Source organism: Coenobita brevimanus, chromosome 62 (genome assembly GCF_032717465.1).
Source record: "Coenobita brevimanus isolate Jiangsu-jjx chromosome 62, ASM3271746v2, whole genome shotgun sequence".
Taxonomy (NCBI): domain Eukaryota; kingdom Metazoa; phylum Arthropoda; class Malacostraca; order Decapoda; family Coenobitidae; genus Coenobita; species Coenobita brevimanus.
This window is the reverse complement of record NC_137015.1, coordinates 11985590-11999776: the sequence shown is the minus strand read 5'-3', so window position 1 is coordinate 11999776 and position 14187 is coordinate 11985590. Positions and strand designations below refer to the sequence as shown.

At 40.0% G+C, this 14187-nt stretch overlaps 1 protein-coding gene across 1 annotated transcript in view; it reads left to right on the top strand.

Moving 5' to 3' along the window:
* LOC145404107 (beta-1,3-glucosyltransferase) overlaps positions 1-14187 on the top strand; it is a 196105-nt gene that overhangs the window by 112424 nt on the left and 69494 nt on the right. The window contains exon 7 of the mRNA XM_080275722.1: positions 4467-4644. Coding sequence (XP_080131848.1) covers positions 4467-4644 — 178 coding nt within the window. The remainder of the gene's footprint in view (positions 1-4466; positions 4645-14187) is intronic.

The window sequence follows — 14187 nt, the reverse complement described above, 5'->3', positions numbered from 1 at the left end:
TAAGTTCAAATATATGTATGATAAAAATGGTTCAAAACTCGGGACAGTGTGAGCTTGACTTGTTCCTGTAAAGATACAGTTATGTAAGAACAATTTGGTAAGAACACATTCTCCCTATCTCTCTCTCTCTCTCTCTCTCTCTGTCTCTCAAGTAGTGGAGGGACAAGTAGGAAGAAATATCTCTGTTGAACAGGGCAGCATGGCTTATCTTTGGTCTCCCTCCAAGAACCTCAACTACCCCATTTCTGATTGAGTTGCATTGGTTACCAGTAAAGGCTGGAATTGAATTTAAACTGTGTCTTATTACATTCAAGGTTCTTAAATTTGGTGAACCAAAGTATCTTGCTCAATTGTTAAAACTCCCATCAGCACACCTGGGTGTGATGTTACGCAATGAAGATGATTCCTTGCGTCTTGATGAGCCAGGGGCCATTCACCAGTCATCTTTCTCTGATCGTTCTTTTGCATATACAGCCCCTAGATTATATAACAGATTGCCATTGCCCATAAGACAACTGTCTACTGTTGAATCCTTTAAGAGACAGCTGAGAGCCTTTCTTTTTTTCAAAATGCTATGACCTGGAGAGAGGTAGTATGACGGATGATTATAGGGTTTAATTATTGCCACTTTCATTCATGCACATATGATGTAGCTTGTATTATATACAAAAAATGTCACAATTCTTGTAATTATAAAAATAATGTATGGGTGTCGAGCGCTAGTGAATTCCCAAAGGAAGAACTGGCGCTTTTGAGAAACAAAAGGCCAGATTATTATTATTATTATTAAGTATGGGCCTGATGTGATTTTTCTCTTAGAATAAGAATAATATGATGTAGTGGAATGCAAGCATGATGATTCCATGTATATAAGTTTTTTTTTTTCTTATTGCAGTTTTGAAAAATACACAAATTTAACTAGGTAAGATATGTTCATTTCAGTAATAATAATGCTAAGTAAAGTAGGAATACATTTGATTAAGTAATAATAATCTTGAGTACAGTAGGAATACATTTGATCCTCAGATCACATGCTTGGATACACAGTATCAGCACTGCTACATAAAAAAAAAAAAAAAAAAGTAAAATCAATCATGTGCAGGTCATATCTATCATTCTTATCATTTATAAAGGCTCCAACATGCTTGCATGCATCGGTCTTGGTCACCTAATTGCAGCTCCTCATGCCACTCGATTAATGGCGGCTTCCCAATTCAGCCCCTCCCTCCATCCTCTCAGCATGCCCAAACCATTTCAGTCTACCCCTCCTTGTTACAACACCAGTACATTCCAGTCCCATCCTTCCTTTCAGCTCTACAGTCACAATCCAAGCCCCCCCAGGTCTCGCTTTCAAGGACGCACAACACTTCCATCTAATCATTGTCATTTCTGTACTTTAAAGTCTACGACTATCCTCTTCCTATACAGTCCAGGTCTCTCCGCCATACAACATTGGACTCCTAACATATGCCACATACAAAGATCCCTTAACACGGAGGGAGAGCCCTCTCAATGTTAGGAGAGGTTGTAGGTCCCTAATCTTCCTCCAACCACCCTTTACCCTGGCCACAGAGCTGGCTCCAGTCCCATCTGCACAGAACATGTCCCCCAAATGACAAAACTCCTCCACATGCTTAGGAACCTCTCCAGCAGGATCAGTCCTTTCACGCTTGACAATCTTTATATGCTCTCCCAGACACGCCATACACACAAAATTAGCATTATTTTGCAGTCTGCCTCTGATACCACTACATCCCTTATACGCTTACTTATCACAAACACTGCATAAGTCTAAGTCGAACACTGGAGTCTATTTTTTTTTTTTTTTTACCCGCCCCGTCCCGTCGACGTATGGGTACGTTGCAACGATTTGCATTTGCCAGTCCCGGCGACGTACCAGTACGTCGTGCAATTACAAGGTCCCTAATTTGCAAAATTTTCAATTTTCGTGCATGATTTTTCGTATGTATACACTGGACACCTTCCTCTATTCCTCTACAAGATGCCAAGCAGGGACAATGCCTTACACCGCATAACCTCCCCCCTCCCCCCCTCACGCCATTGTCTCGGCAATGGACCTGTTACCAGTGACCTGGCTAGTAAAGATATTCAGGGCCAGAGTGATTCCCCAATCGATGACAATGTGGAGGACAATGTTTACATAGCATTAGAAGAAGAAACAGCCAGAAATAATGATCAGGTAATGTGGCAAAAAAAGGTCAGGTATGGTGATTAGTTAGTGAGTGAAACAATGCTTATAATGCCTTTATTACTGCTTGAAAACCAATATACTCTCATACTACATATACATTCGTACCAAGTAAATAAATAAATACCGTTTATGAGTGGATAAAATAGTTACCCTCCCATAGAACTCGTTTTCTTTGGTGCCAGCATGTTAGAAAACCCAGTCAGGTAAGGAGGAACTCCTACCTGGATTGGGTATTTTAAACCCCAGGTGAGCGATTTCTCTATGAATTTTCGATGTTTCTCACCAAAAGCGAAGGTTTTAGCCAAAAAAAAAATTTTTGAAAATACCTCGGGACTGGGGGATGTCGGAGGTGTGGAAAACCTCGGTACGTGACGAGTTAACAGAACAGAGGAAGGAAAAACAAATGAATAAAAAATAATCTAAGTCTAAAACATATTCTGAGTCTGCTTACATGTCAGAGTCTGTTCATGTAGTAACAACAATGAAATGAAGGCCAACTGTTGTGGACCAAAATTCCAAGTTATAAGTAAAGCTGCTAGGAAATTGTGTTTGGGTGACAAGATGAATGACGTGGATTTCAATTTGGGGACTTCCCTAGGTGACTGTAAGGCTGACACATGCTTGTTAGAGCCTTTATAAATGAAATGAAACAAAATGAAATGTAATTCAGCCATTTGCAGTGACGAATAATGATGCATGCCAGGTAATGCTCTGATGAATAATTGAGACTTTTTTTGTAATAGCAGTCTGCATATGGAGAGATTACTGTACTTTACTATTCCAATTCCACTTTACTTCTAACTGAAGGCAAGTTTCTTCACTCCCAACTTGACCTTGTGGTAGCTATCACCACATCCCTGTCACCAATCCACCTTTTACTGACATTTCTATACAAAATTTCCTTCTTTTTTCCTTATTTAGAATTATCTTCATTTAGGATCACTTAAGCTTTCTGAATTCCAGATATATTTTGGTAGAGCAGCACAATTAAACCTCAAGTTATCTTAACCATTTATTCTTATGGCACTATCATACTGTAAAGTCCTTATCTTCAGAGAGGCCTTTTATAGTGAATGGTTTAGAAACAGTCTCCATTAACCCTTTCCGTACTTTGATGTCTTCACTTAGTTTGTTGAAGATACCTTCAGACAATTATATCTGGCCTAGGGAGGGCCTATCACAGTGATGTGGTATATTGTGTACACCCTCCCACATACATATTACTATTCTCATTAACTTAAGAAATTTCATAGCACCCCTTCCTTTATGATTTATATTTCTTGATAGGCCATAACCCCTTCACTTTCATGATGTATTTTTTTTAGTTCATTATTGCTACTGCTGAACAGTTTTTTCTCACACTGAGAAATTTATCAAACTGGAGGATTTATACATTGCCTTCGTTCACCTTTTAACCATAAAACATCTCCAGTTGTTGTTGAGTAATCCTGGTCTGTTTAGCTGAACAGACCCATCAACTGCAGGCAAGCAGCTGCCTTTGCTGGGTCATCCTGTGCTGTAAACCAAAATTACCTTGCAGTAGAAAATGCATGGGGAAGAATGTGAGGTGAATAAATCATCTGGAGGTAGCAAAAATAGAACCAAAAAGTACATCATCAGTGTGAAGGGGTTATTGCTGCTTTTTCTTTACTATGTATATCTTGCTTCATATCCTCATATCCAAGGAGATAATTATGTAACAAATGGAGAAATACACTGATAAGAAACTGTGATGACTGTATGCTCAAACCTAAAATCTCAAGGGGAGGGCAAGGCACTAATTTTGATGGACATTAATGGAACGCCAGAAGTTATTTGGTACGATAAGACTGCATACCACATTACTCAGTACAGTCAACAATGATAAATGGGCCAGACATGTATCTTTGCCATGGGCTTTAATAATTATCATAAAAATTGGGTATCTGCCTCTCCCCTATCTCCTATGCAATTTTTAGCCCCTTTGGTTTGAGGATCTGTTTTCAGGTATATTCTTGCTAGCTCCAGACTATTTTATTGAGCTTAAGTGACATTCATGAAACTGGATGGGTGAGTTATAGCTATTTAACTTGTTCAGTGCTAGTTATCTAAAATCGCACTGTAATACTGTAAGTGATTAATATAAACTATACATCATCAGAGTGAAGTGGTTAACATTTAAGCATAGAGTCAAGAGTTCCATATGCAAAATAACTGATAAGGAAGAGGTGATACAGATCCTTCTGTGTTGATGAGACTATGAGACTCTTGACAGATTGGCCAGACGATGGAGTGATCCGGCAACCCACCCACACTCTGAGTTCACCATCGATGCTGCATATGAATTTTCTACCTTTGTCCAGTCAGCTGGGGTGAAACTGACGAACCACTCAGCATTTTGTATCTCCAACCAGCAAGGGTGTGCCATAGTCTTCTCCAGGCTGTTTCAGTGTGTGAGTTATATTTTTCAAGAACTTTTTTTTTTTCTGTCACTTTTTATACTGTATAGGATCTTATATTTAAAAACTCATATATTAAAGATGCCTGGAGAGAGCATTATAACTGGCTGCTGAAAGAGGAGTTTGACTGGTACAGGGAAGGTTTGAAGTCAGTGGATTCAGTGTTTGGCCCTTGGCCTTTGGCTGATACTGCTACTTTCAGCATGGCAATAGAAAGGATGCTGTTGAGCAAGGTGGCAGGTGTGTTTGGGTTGACTGCTGAAATATTGAAGCCCTGAGGAGATATTGGAACAGGTTTAGTTACAGATTTGATTGATTCAATTATATATGAAGATTTTGCCCCACATGACTGGGCTGAAGAGTGTGATTGTAAGTGTGAATAAGGGGAAGGATGATGCCCTAAAAAGAGGAAATTGTAGGGGCATAAAACTTTTGGACCAGATATTAAAGGTGATGGATTGAGTCCTAGAAGGATGATAAGGGAAAAGAGTAAATACTGATGAGATGTACTTTGGGTTTATGCCAGGCAAAGGGATCACCGATGTCATTTTCATGGTGCAACAGCCATAGGAAAAACATATAGGGAAGGAAAGGGAGCTGTACAGTACTTTGTTTTTGTTGTTTCGAGTCCCTAAGGAGGTGGTGAAGTGGGCAATGAGAAAGCTCTGATGATGGAGTGGCTGGTCAGAGTGGTTATGGCTGTGTATGTGGGTACTCACACCAAAGTGAAAGTGAATGGAGATTTAAATGGTGAGTTGTCTGTGAATGCTGGCATGCATTAGAGGTCAGTCATGAGCCTCATATTGCTGCATGGAGTTATCTCCCATGGGAGATGTTGTATGCTTATGACTCGTTACTGACTGCAGAAAATGAAAGGGAGGTGGAGGAAAGACTTAGGATGTGGAGAGATGGAATGGGGCACAAGACCTGAGAGTAAATGTGGATAAAACAAAGGTGATGATTGCTAGGGCTACTGGTGGCAGTACTGTCACAGCAGAGGGAGTGTGGCCATGTGCAGTTTGCCACTAGGGTGTGGGAAGGAACTCCCATCTTGTACAGTATTTGTGATAAGTGTAAGGCATCTAATGCAACAAGCTAATGAGATGAAAATGCCACTTAGTATGTGTTTTGTGGATTTTGAAAAGGTGTTTGATAGTGTTTCATGTGGAGCTATGTTGAAAATTATGAGATTCTATGGTATACCAGAAAAGTTTGTAAATATTATTAGAAACCTGCATGAAAGGACTTTTCGTAAGGTAATGGTGGGTGGTTCTTTGAGTGATCCATTTGAAGTTAGGTCTGGCGTGATTCAAGGCGGAGTTCTTTCGCCATTGCTGTTTGTTTTGGTTATGTATTATGTTATGAGAAAGGTTGTAAGGAGAACAGGTGCAGGAATTAACTGGAAAGAAAATAAGAAGCTGATGGATTTGGACTATGCTGATGATATTGTACTGATTTGTGGAAGTATTTACGAGATGCAGAGGGTGCTTGATTGTTTGGTGGAGGAAGGAGAAAAAGTGGGATTGTTAATAAATCGTGGAAAGACTGAAATTATTAATATGAAAGTGGAGAACCAAATCGATTGTGTAATTAGAGGCTTCACCAAACCCTGTTTCAAAGGTATGCCACCAGGTGGTCTAACGTTGCCCAGCCTCGATTAAATATTTTTGCGGGGTTTTAAAGACCTGTGAAATTGTACCTAATACTAAGTTTATAATAATACAGTAAAACCTCAATATAACGGACTTCAATAGACCGGAATTCGCTTTTATCGGACTTGAGGAGCTACTGGACTAATTCCTATATATCGGAAAAAGTCCGATAATGCCAGAAGCAGTCCGGACTGCCTGACCACTTCAGGTATGTTCACCACAATAAGGTAAATAAAAGACATGTTCATCACTGTACAGTACAGTATTATTATATATACTATACCATTTGATTAATGTAGTGAAGCTATAACACAGTACAGTACTGAAGTGGTAGTCAAAACAGTTCAAAAACTGTTCATGAGATCCGAACTGATGTCTGATATATCGGAAAAAGTCCGGGTTAGCAGAGGGAAGTCCGGATGTCGCTTTTATCGGAATTTCGCGTTTTTTGGAATGGCTTGTGCCCCAATTAGTCCAATATAGTGAGGTCTTACTGTACTGCTATTTATAAGAATCTTTTTTCCTATTCGATCCAGCGCATATGTTAATACCTATAAAGAAAAAATAACCAGGCTTTCAGAGAATCTTAGCTTGGGGACTAAAATAGCGTGCTGTCTATTTACATGTATTTGAAAAATCGTGTGCAGTTTGTAAAGGGAGATAACCTTCAGGACTTCTGATGTGTGTATTTTAGCATGCTTTAAAGAAGTAAGCTGTTCCACTGAAAATAATGAACTGAACGAATGCTTAGTTGGTGAATCAGCCAGGTTAATCCAAACAAACGGCAGTGTGGTACGACACTATAATCATAACACAGTATAAGGAGTTGAAGTGTAAACTTACTAAACTGTGCAGTGGAGCCAGGGGAACATTTAAAAGCATTATTTATGTTGGACTTTAGTTACTAAGATGATCAAGACGTCCAACAGGTAGGTATCATTAGGAAAAGTCATACGTCAGGCAGGGCAGCACATTGAAAGGTGCTGCCAAACCTGCGGCTACATATCTACTTTCTTTCGTGGATACTAACAAATGACAAATATTTTAATCACTGTTATCCTGTTTTATGGATGATTCTAGTAAAATTGCCTAGGTATTGTCTCTATGTTATGTTTACAGAGATGAGTAAAGTGACGAAAGCTGAGTTTACAATATGTCACTTATACAGTAATACATTATATATAATCAGAAGGCTCCCATATTGTAATTTCTTTGTAGCATATCATGCCAACTGAGTAATTTCTTGAGTAAAATCTGTTTTGGAGTGTTTTACTTTGTGTCAAAATTAAAAAGAAATTATGCACTGGCTACTTTTTCAATGCCTAACCCGCATCAGAGCTGGGCGACGAAAGTGAACCTAGTGGCAGATTTCTGAAACAGGATCTGGTGAAGTGTCTAACTGGGAATAATGTGGTAAAGAATTTATAAAACTTTAAATGTCTGGGAATGATTGTATCATCTAATGGATCATTAAACAATGAAATTGAGAAGAGGATTAGACAAGCTTGGCGAGCTGTTGGAATGTTGAAATCTGTTTGGAATAATAACATGCTTTCGGTACCTACTAAAGTGAAAATTTACAAGCCCATGGTTAAACCAATTTTAAGTTATGGGCATAAGCCATGGTACAGCACAATTGCAACAGATCAGAAAGTATTAGGTTTTGAGAATAAAATACTGAGAAGGATTCTTGGGTTAAAGTGGCAAGACAGAGTTACAAATGAAAGAGGAAGGGATATTACGAGAGTGGAACCATGTAATGAATATGTGAGACTGTCTCGCTGGAAGTGGCTGGGTCACATATACAGAAAAGAAGGCAGTTTAATACAGGATGTGCCAGAGTGGACTGCTAGAGGAAGAAGAGGTAGAGGTAGGCTGAGGGAAACCTGGTTGAGGACAATGAAAAGAGAAGCAGGAGAGGAGTGTTGGTGGGACTTGAAGGAGATGGCAAGAGACAAATATTGGTGCAGCGAGTTCATCGAGGCCCTATGCATCCCGTGGAGTTCCACAGGAAATGATTGATTGATTGATTGATTGGGTACATAAGAGATATAGCGGTATTAGAGGTAGGCTGCAAAATAATACTAATTTCATGTGTGATGTGTCAGGGAGTGCAAATAGAGACTGTCAGGCATGAAAGAATTCTTCTTGCTGGAAAGTCTTGAGTGCATGGAGGAGTTTTATTATTTGGGGGACAAGTTATGTGCTTGAGGTGGGGTAGGAGCTAGCTTTGGCTTGGGTAAGGAGGGGTTGGAGGAAGTTCAGGGAGCTATTGCCTCTCCTAACACTGGGAGGGCTTTCCCTCTATGCTTAGGATTCTTTGTATGCGGTATGTTTTAGGAGTCTAATGCCATACGGTTGTAAGATATGGGCAGTAAAGGAAGGGGATATGCGTTGGCTCAGATGTACAGAAATGACAGTGAGTAGACGGATGTGCATTATGTTCTTGAATGCGAGGCCTGGAGGGACTAAGACTGCGATTGAAGAGTTGAGAGAAAGGGTGGGACTTGAATGATTTGGTGCTGTGATGAGGAGAGTTAGATTGAGATGGTTTGGGCATGTTGAGAGGATGGAGGATAACAGTTGGGCGTGGAAGATGAGAAGTGTAAACATCAGGGGTAGCATTGAAAGAAGCAGACCAAGAAAAGCATGGGACAAGGTCATAGAATGTGACCTCAGGAGTTTAGGACTGAATAGGAAGGCTCTCAGAGATTTAGCAGCATAGAGTGCAGCCATCAGATGACAAAGGCCAATGCATGGAAGCATGCTGGAGCATTTATGAAATTACAGTTTATGCCACTCTGTTTGAACTTATTTTTCTTCTTCATTTGTTGCAGTCACAATATTTGCTGTTTCTTCACTGTGCCTCAATTTCTTCTTCAACTCATTATTTTCTCTCTTCAGTTTTTTTATTTCTTTATCTGTATATTTTTAAATTTTCTGTTAGTTTTATGGACAAACTGCTGTCACAGTCCTCATCCATTTCCCTCTCAGTCCTTACTTCTCTCATCTGACTCTCCAGTATTTCAGTTTTCGAAAATAGCGTCATAAACTTTCAATCTTCTCTTCTCTAAAGCCTTCAAATCCTTCTAGATCACCCAAAATTTCTGTACTCTCATTTTTGTACTTGTGTTTTTTCCCACAGCCTAGATTTGCCTACTCCTCATGGACTTCATAATGCCACCCTCCTTTCACTTCAACTACTATAGTGTGTTAGAATGTCCATGGTTCTTTGTCATAGTAAAGGATAGCACTGAATTCCTACACAACAAAACTAGATAATCTTGAACAGCTGGGTAAGCTGACATCTGCTCCATATGTGTGTGTGTGTGTGTGTGTGTATTTACCTATTTGTATTTACCTATTTGTAGTATACAGGAATTGAGCAATGCTCGTGTTGTCCTGTCTCCATATCCACATTTATCAAGTCTACCCTTACACACATGAATGTTTTTCTCATGCACCACCTCTTTGTCTAAGTCGTTCCAAATATTTAAGTATTTACCTAATATACCTAATTGTGATATACACGGAATGTACTATGCTCGTGGGTTTCCATCGCTGTTTCTCAATAAGTTGAATTTAACTTTAAACTCGTTTAAGTTTTTAGACTGGACGATCTCTTTGTCCAGGCTATTCCATAAGTCTATACTTCTGTAAGGAAAGCTATATTTCTTGATATCCTTCAAGCAGCTTGACTTTTTCAATTTCATTCCATGTCCTCTTGTTGCTCTCTTATCCCATACAAACAGATCCTCTTTGTCAATTTTATCTACTCCCACCATGGTCCTGAACACCGCAATCATGTCTCCCCTCTTTCTCCTTTCCTCTAACGAAGGCAAATCCAGTGTGTGTGTGTGTGTGTGTGTGTGTGTGTGTGTGTGTGTGTGTGTGTGTGCTTGCGTACATGCATGCATGCCTGTGTGCATGCACGACCAACTGATCAAGTGAAAAACAGACCATTTCATGTGCCATAATATTAACCATGTTTTATTTACAACCATTTAACAAAAAGTACATAACGAATGGTGGTGAAAAGGTGAGAGAGATGAGAGACAGGCAGTGAGTTATGTGTGTTTGTTCATGGCCAGCTGATTGAATGTAAACAGACCATTTCATGTCCCATAATTTTAGTCATGTTGCATTATGACCATGAGGGGGAAGGCGGTGGCTGAATCAGTAGAGGCACAGCATGCAGTTCTAATGGACCCAGGATCGAATCCCAGCTTAAGGATTTGAATTTCATAAAGGCAGACTTTACTGATCTACCAGAAGACCCGCCAACTTTTTGTAAAAATATCCCCACTACTAGCAGTACACCAGTCCTGTATGAGACAGCCCTAGCATGTACAGGTATTCAGTATGGACGTTGGGTGTTAGCGCCAAATTGGTGGCATATGGAGGTGTGTAGGAGGACTATTGGGCCTTGGGATAGGCCCTGAAGACTTTGCCCAGAGTCGGACACACACACACACACACACACACACACACACACACACACACACACACACACACACACACAGTAAGAGGGAAAGAAAACAGGAAAAAGGAGTGGTTTAATAGAAGGTGTATGATAGCAAAAAAAGAGAGAGATAAGGCATGGAACAAATGGAGAAAGAGAGGTAACAACAGAACAAAGGAAGAATATAAAAGAATTAGAAATGAATACACAAGAATACGCAGAGAAGAAGAAAGGAATTTTGAAAAAGGTATAATAGACAAATGCAAGAATGAACCCAAAATGTTTTATAGATTTGTTAATGGCAAACTGAAACAAAAGGAAGGAATCACCAAACTGAAAGTAAAAGGAGAGGTCTGCAAAGATGCAGCAATGCAACCAGAAATAATGAACAAATGTTTCCAATCGGTTTTCACAAATGAAAAAGAGTTTGTGGAAGGGGAGGGAGTGATTAGAAATGTACCGGTGATAAAAGATATAAAAGTGGAGGTACAGGAAGTGTATAAATTACTGGAAACTCAAGATGTCAGGAAAGCCCCAGGACCTGATGGTATTCCTAATTGGGTACTGAAGGAATGCAGAGAACAACTGGCGGATAAAATTCACAGTTTAATCGTGTTCTCTGGAAAAGGGGAAAGTGCCACAAGAATGGAAGAGGGCAAATGTGATACCAGTTTATAAGGGAGGAAACAGGGAAGAACCCCTGAATTATAGACCAGTGTCTCTAACTAGCATGGTCGCAAAATTGTGCGAGAGAATCCTGAAAGACAGATGGATAAAATATCTAGAAGAGATGAATATTTTGGCTGAATGTCAGTTTGGATTCAGAAGTGGAAGGTCACGTGTTTCTAACTTGTTGAGCTTTTACTCAAGAGCGATTGATGTGGTACAGGAGAGAGATGGTTGGGAGGATTGTGTGTACTTAGACTTAGAGAAGGCCTTTGACAAGGTACCTCATAAGAGACTAATGTGGAAACTAAAATATATAGGAGGACTGAAGGAGAAACTTCTGGAATGGATGAGAGACTTTTTGAGAGACAGACAAACGAGGAGAGTAATAAAGGATAGAATGTCTGGATGGAGGGAAATAACAAGTGGAGTCCCTCAAGGCTCGGTGTTGGCACCAGTAATGTTCCTGATTTACGTAAATGATATGGTAGATGGAGTGAACAGTTATGCAAGTCTGTTTGCTGATGATGTAAAGATCTTGAGGAAGGTAGAGGTTGAGGAGGATTGTAAAATACTGCAGGAGGATCTGGATAGGATACATGATTGGAGCCGGATGTGGGAAATGAAATTTCATTTGTTCATTCATTGCCAGACGCCATGTATCCTAAACGGGGTGGCCAAGGGCTTAGAGTTAATTGTTTTACAGGGAGGGGCACTAATCCTTCACCAACCCCACTTGACACGTAAGGAGAACGTTATGCCAACAGCATCTGGTGTTCCCAGGCAGTCACCCATCCAAGTACTAACCAGACCCAAAGTTGCTTTTAAATGTAAAGAAATGTAAAATATTGGAAATGGGTAAAAGTACCAGGAGGCCATCACTGAATTATTTGTTGGGTAATGAATTTATCACAAAAATGAGAAAAGAGAAAGATTTGGGAGTGCTGGTCCAAGATAGTTTGTCACCAGAAAAGCACATTAACAAGATAGTTGGAGAGACTTATAAACTCTTGACTAACATAAGTGTAGCATTTCATTATATGGATGAGGAGATGATGAAAAAATTAATAGTGGCCATGATCCACCCCAGGTTAGAATATGCAGCGGTAGTGTGGTCCCCACACAAAAAGAAAGATATAAACAAGATTGAGAGAATACAAAGAACAGCAACCAAGATGGTCCCCAGTCTGGCAGACCTGTCATACAGAGAGAGGCTGGAAAAGCTGGATTTGCCTTCCTTAGAGGAAAGGAGAAAGAGGGGAGACATGACTGCAATATTCAGAACCATGGTGGGAGTAGATAAAATTGACAAAGAAGATCTGTTTTTATGGGATAAGAGAGCAACAAGAGGACACGGAATGAAATTGAAAAAGTCAAGCTGCTTGAAGGATATCAAGAAATATAGCTTTCCTTACAGAAGTATAGACTTATGGAATAGCCTGGACAAAGAGATCGTACAGTCTAAAAATTTAAATGAGTGTAAAGCTAACTTTGACTTATTGAGAAACATCGACGGAAACCCACGAGCATAGCACATTCCGTGTATAGCACAATTAGGTATATTAGGTAAATACATAAATATTTGGAACGACTTAGACGAAGAGGTGGTGCATGAGAAAAACATTCATGTGTGTAAAGGTAGACTTGATGAATACGGATTTGGAGACAAGACAACACGAGCATTGCTCAATTCCTGTATACTACAAATAGGTAAATACACACACACACACACACACACAAAACAGGAAAAAGGAGTGCTTTAATAGAAGATGTATGATAGCATGTGGAGAGAATGGAGAATGAAAGACTGACTAAGAGGGTGTATGTAGGTGAGGTGGAGGGAGGGAGAGGGAGGGGTAGACCGAGGATGAGGTGGAGGGATGGAGTTGAGAGGTATATGAGGGAGGGGGGGGTGAGTTGGGGGGAGGGGAGTCAAATGGTGGGTGACAGAGTGACTTGGAGGCGTTTTGTCTGCGGCCACCCTTTGCGGGATTAGGGCGTCGAGCTATAGATAGATAGATAGGTAGATAGATAGCTGATAGCAAAAAAAAAGAGAGAGACTCGGCGTGGAACAATTGGAGAAAGAGAGGTAACAACATAACAAAGGAAGAATATAAAAGAACTAGAAATTAGTACACAAGAATATGTAGAGAGGAAGAAAGGAATTTCGAAAAAGGTATAATAGACAAATGTAAAGATGAACCCAAACCACTTTATAGATTTGTCAATGGCAAACTGAAACAAAAGGAAGGAATCATCAGACTGAAAGTAGAAGGAGAGGTCTATAAAGATGCAGCAGTGCAAGCAGAAACAATGAACAAATGTTTCCAATCAGTTTTCACTAATGAAAAGGAGTTTATGAAAGGGGAGGGAGTGACTAGAAGTGTAGTGATAAAAGATAGGAAAGTGGAAGTGTATAAATTACTGGAAACTCAAGATGTAAGGAAAGCCCCAGGACCAGATGGAATCTCTAATTAGGTACTGAAGGAATGCAGAAAACAACTGGCGGATAAGATTCACAGTTTAATAGTGTGTTCTCTGGAAGAGGGGAAAGTGCCTCGAGAATGGAAGAGGGCAAATGTGGTACCAATTTTTAACCCGCCCCGTCCCGGCAACTTTTCGACCACTGGTACCCCCCAGTCCCGGGCAATTTTCGACCTTTTTTTTTTTTGCTTAAACTTTCGCTTTTGGTCAGAAACAATGGCCGGTGGCAAAGAAAGTGGTCCCTGGGGTCCCTAATTAGCTTAACCAGGTATG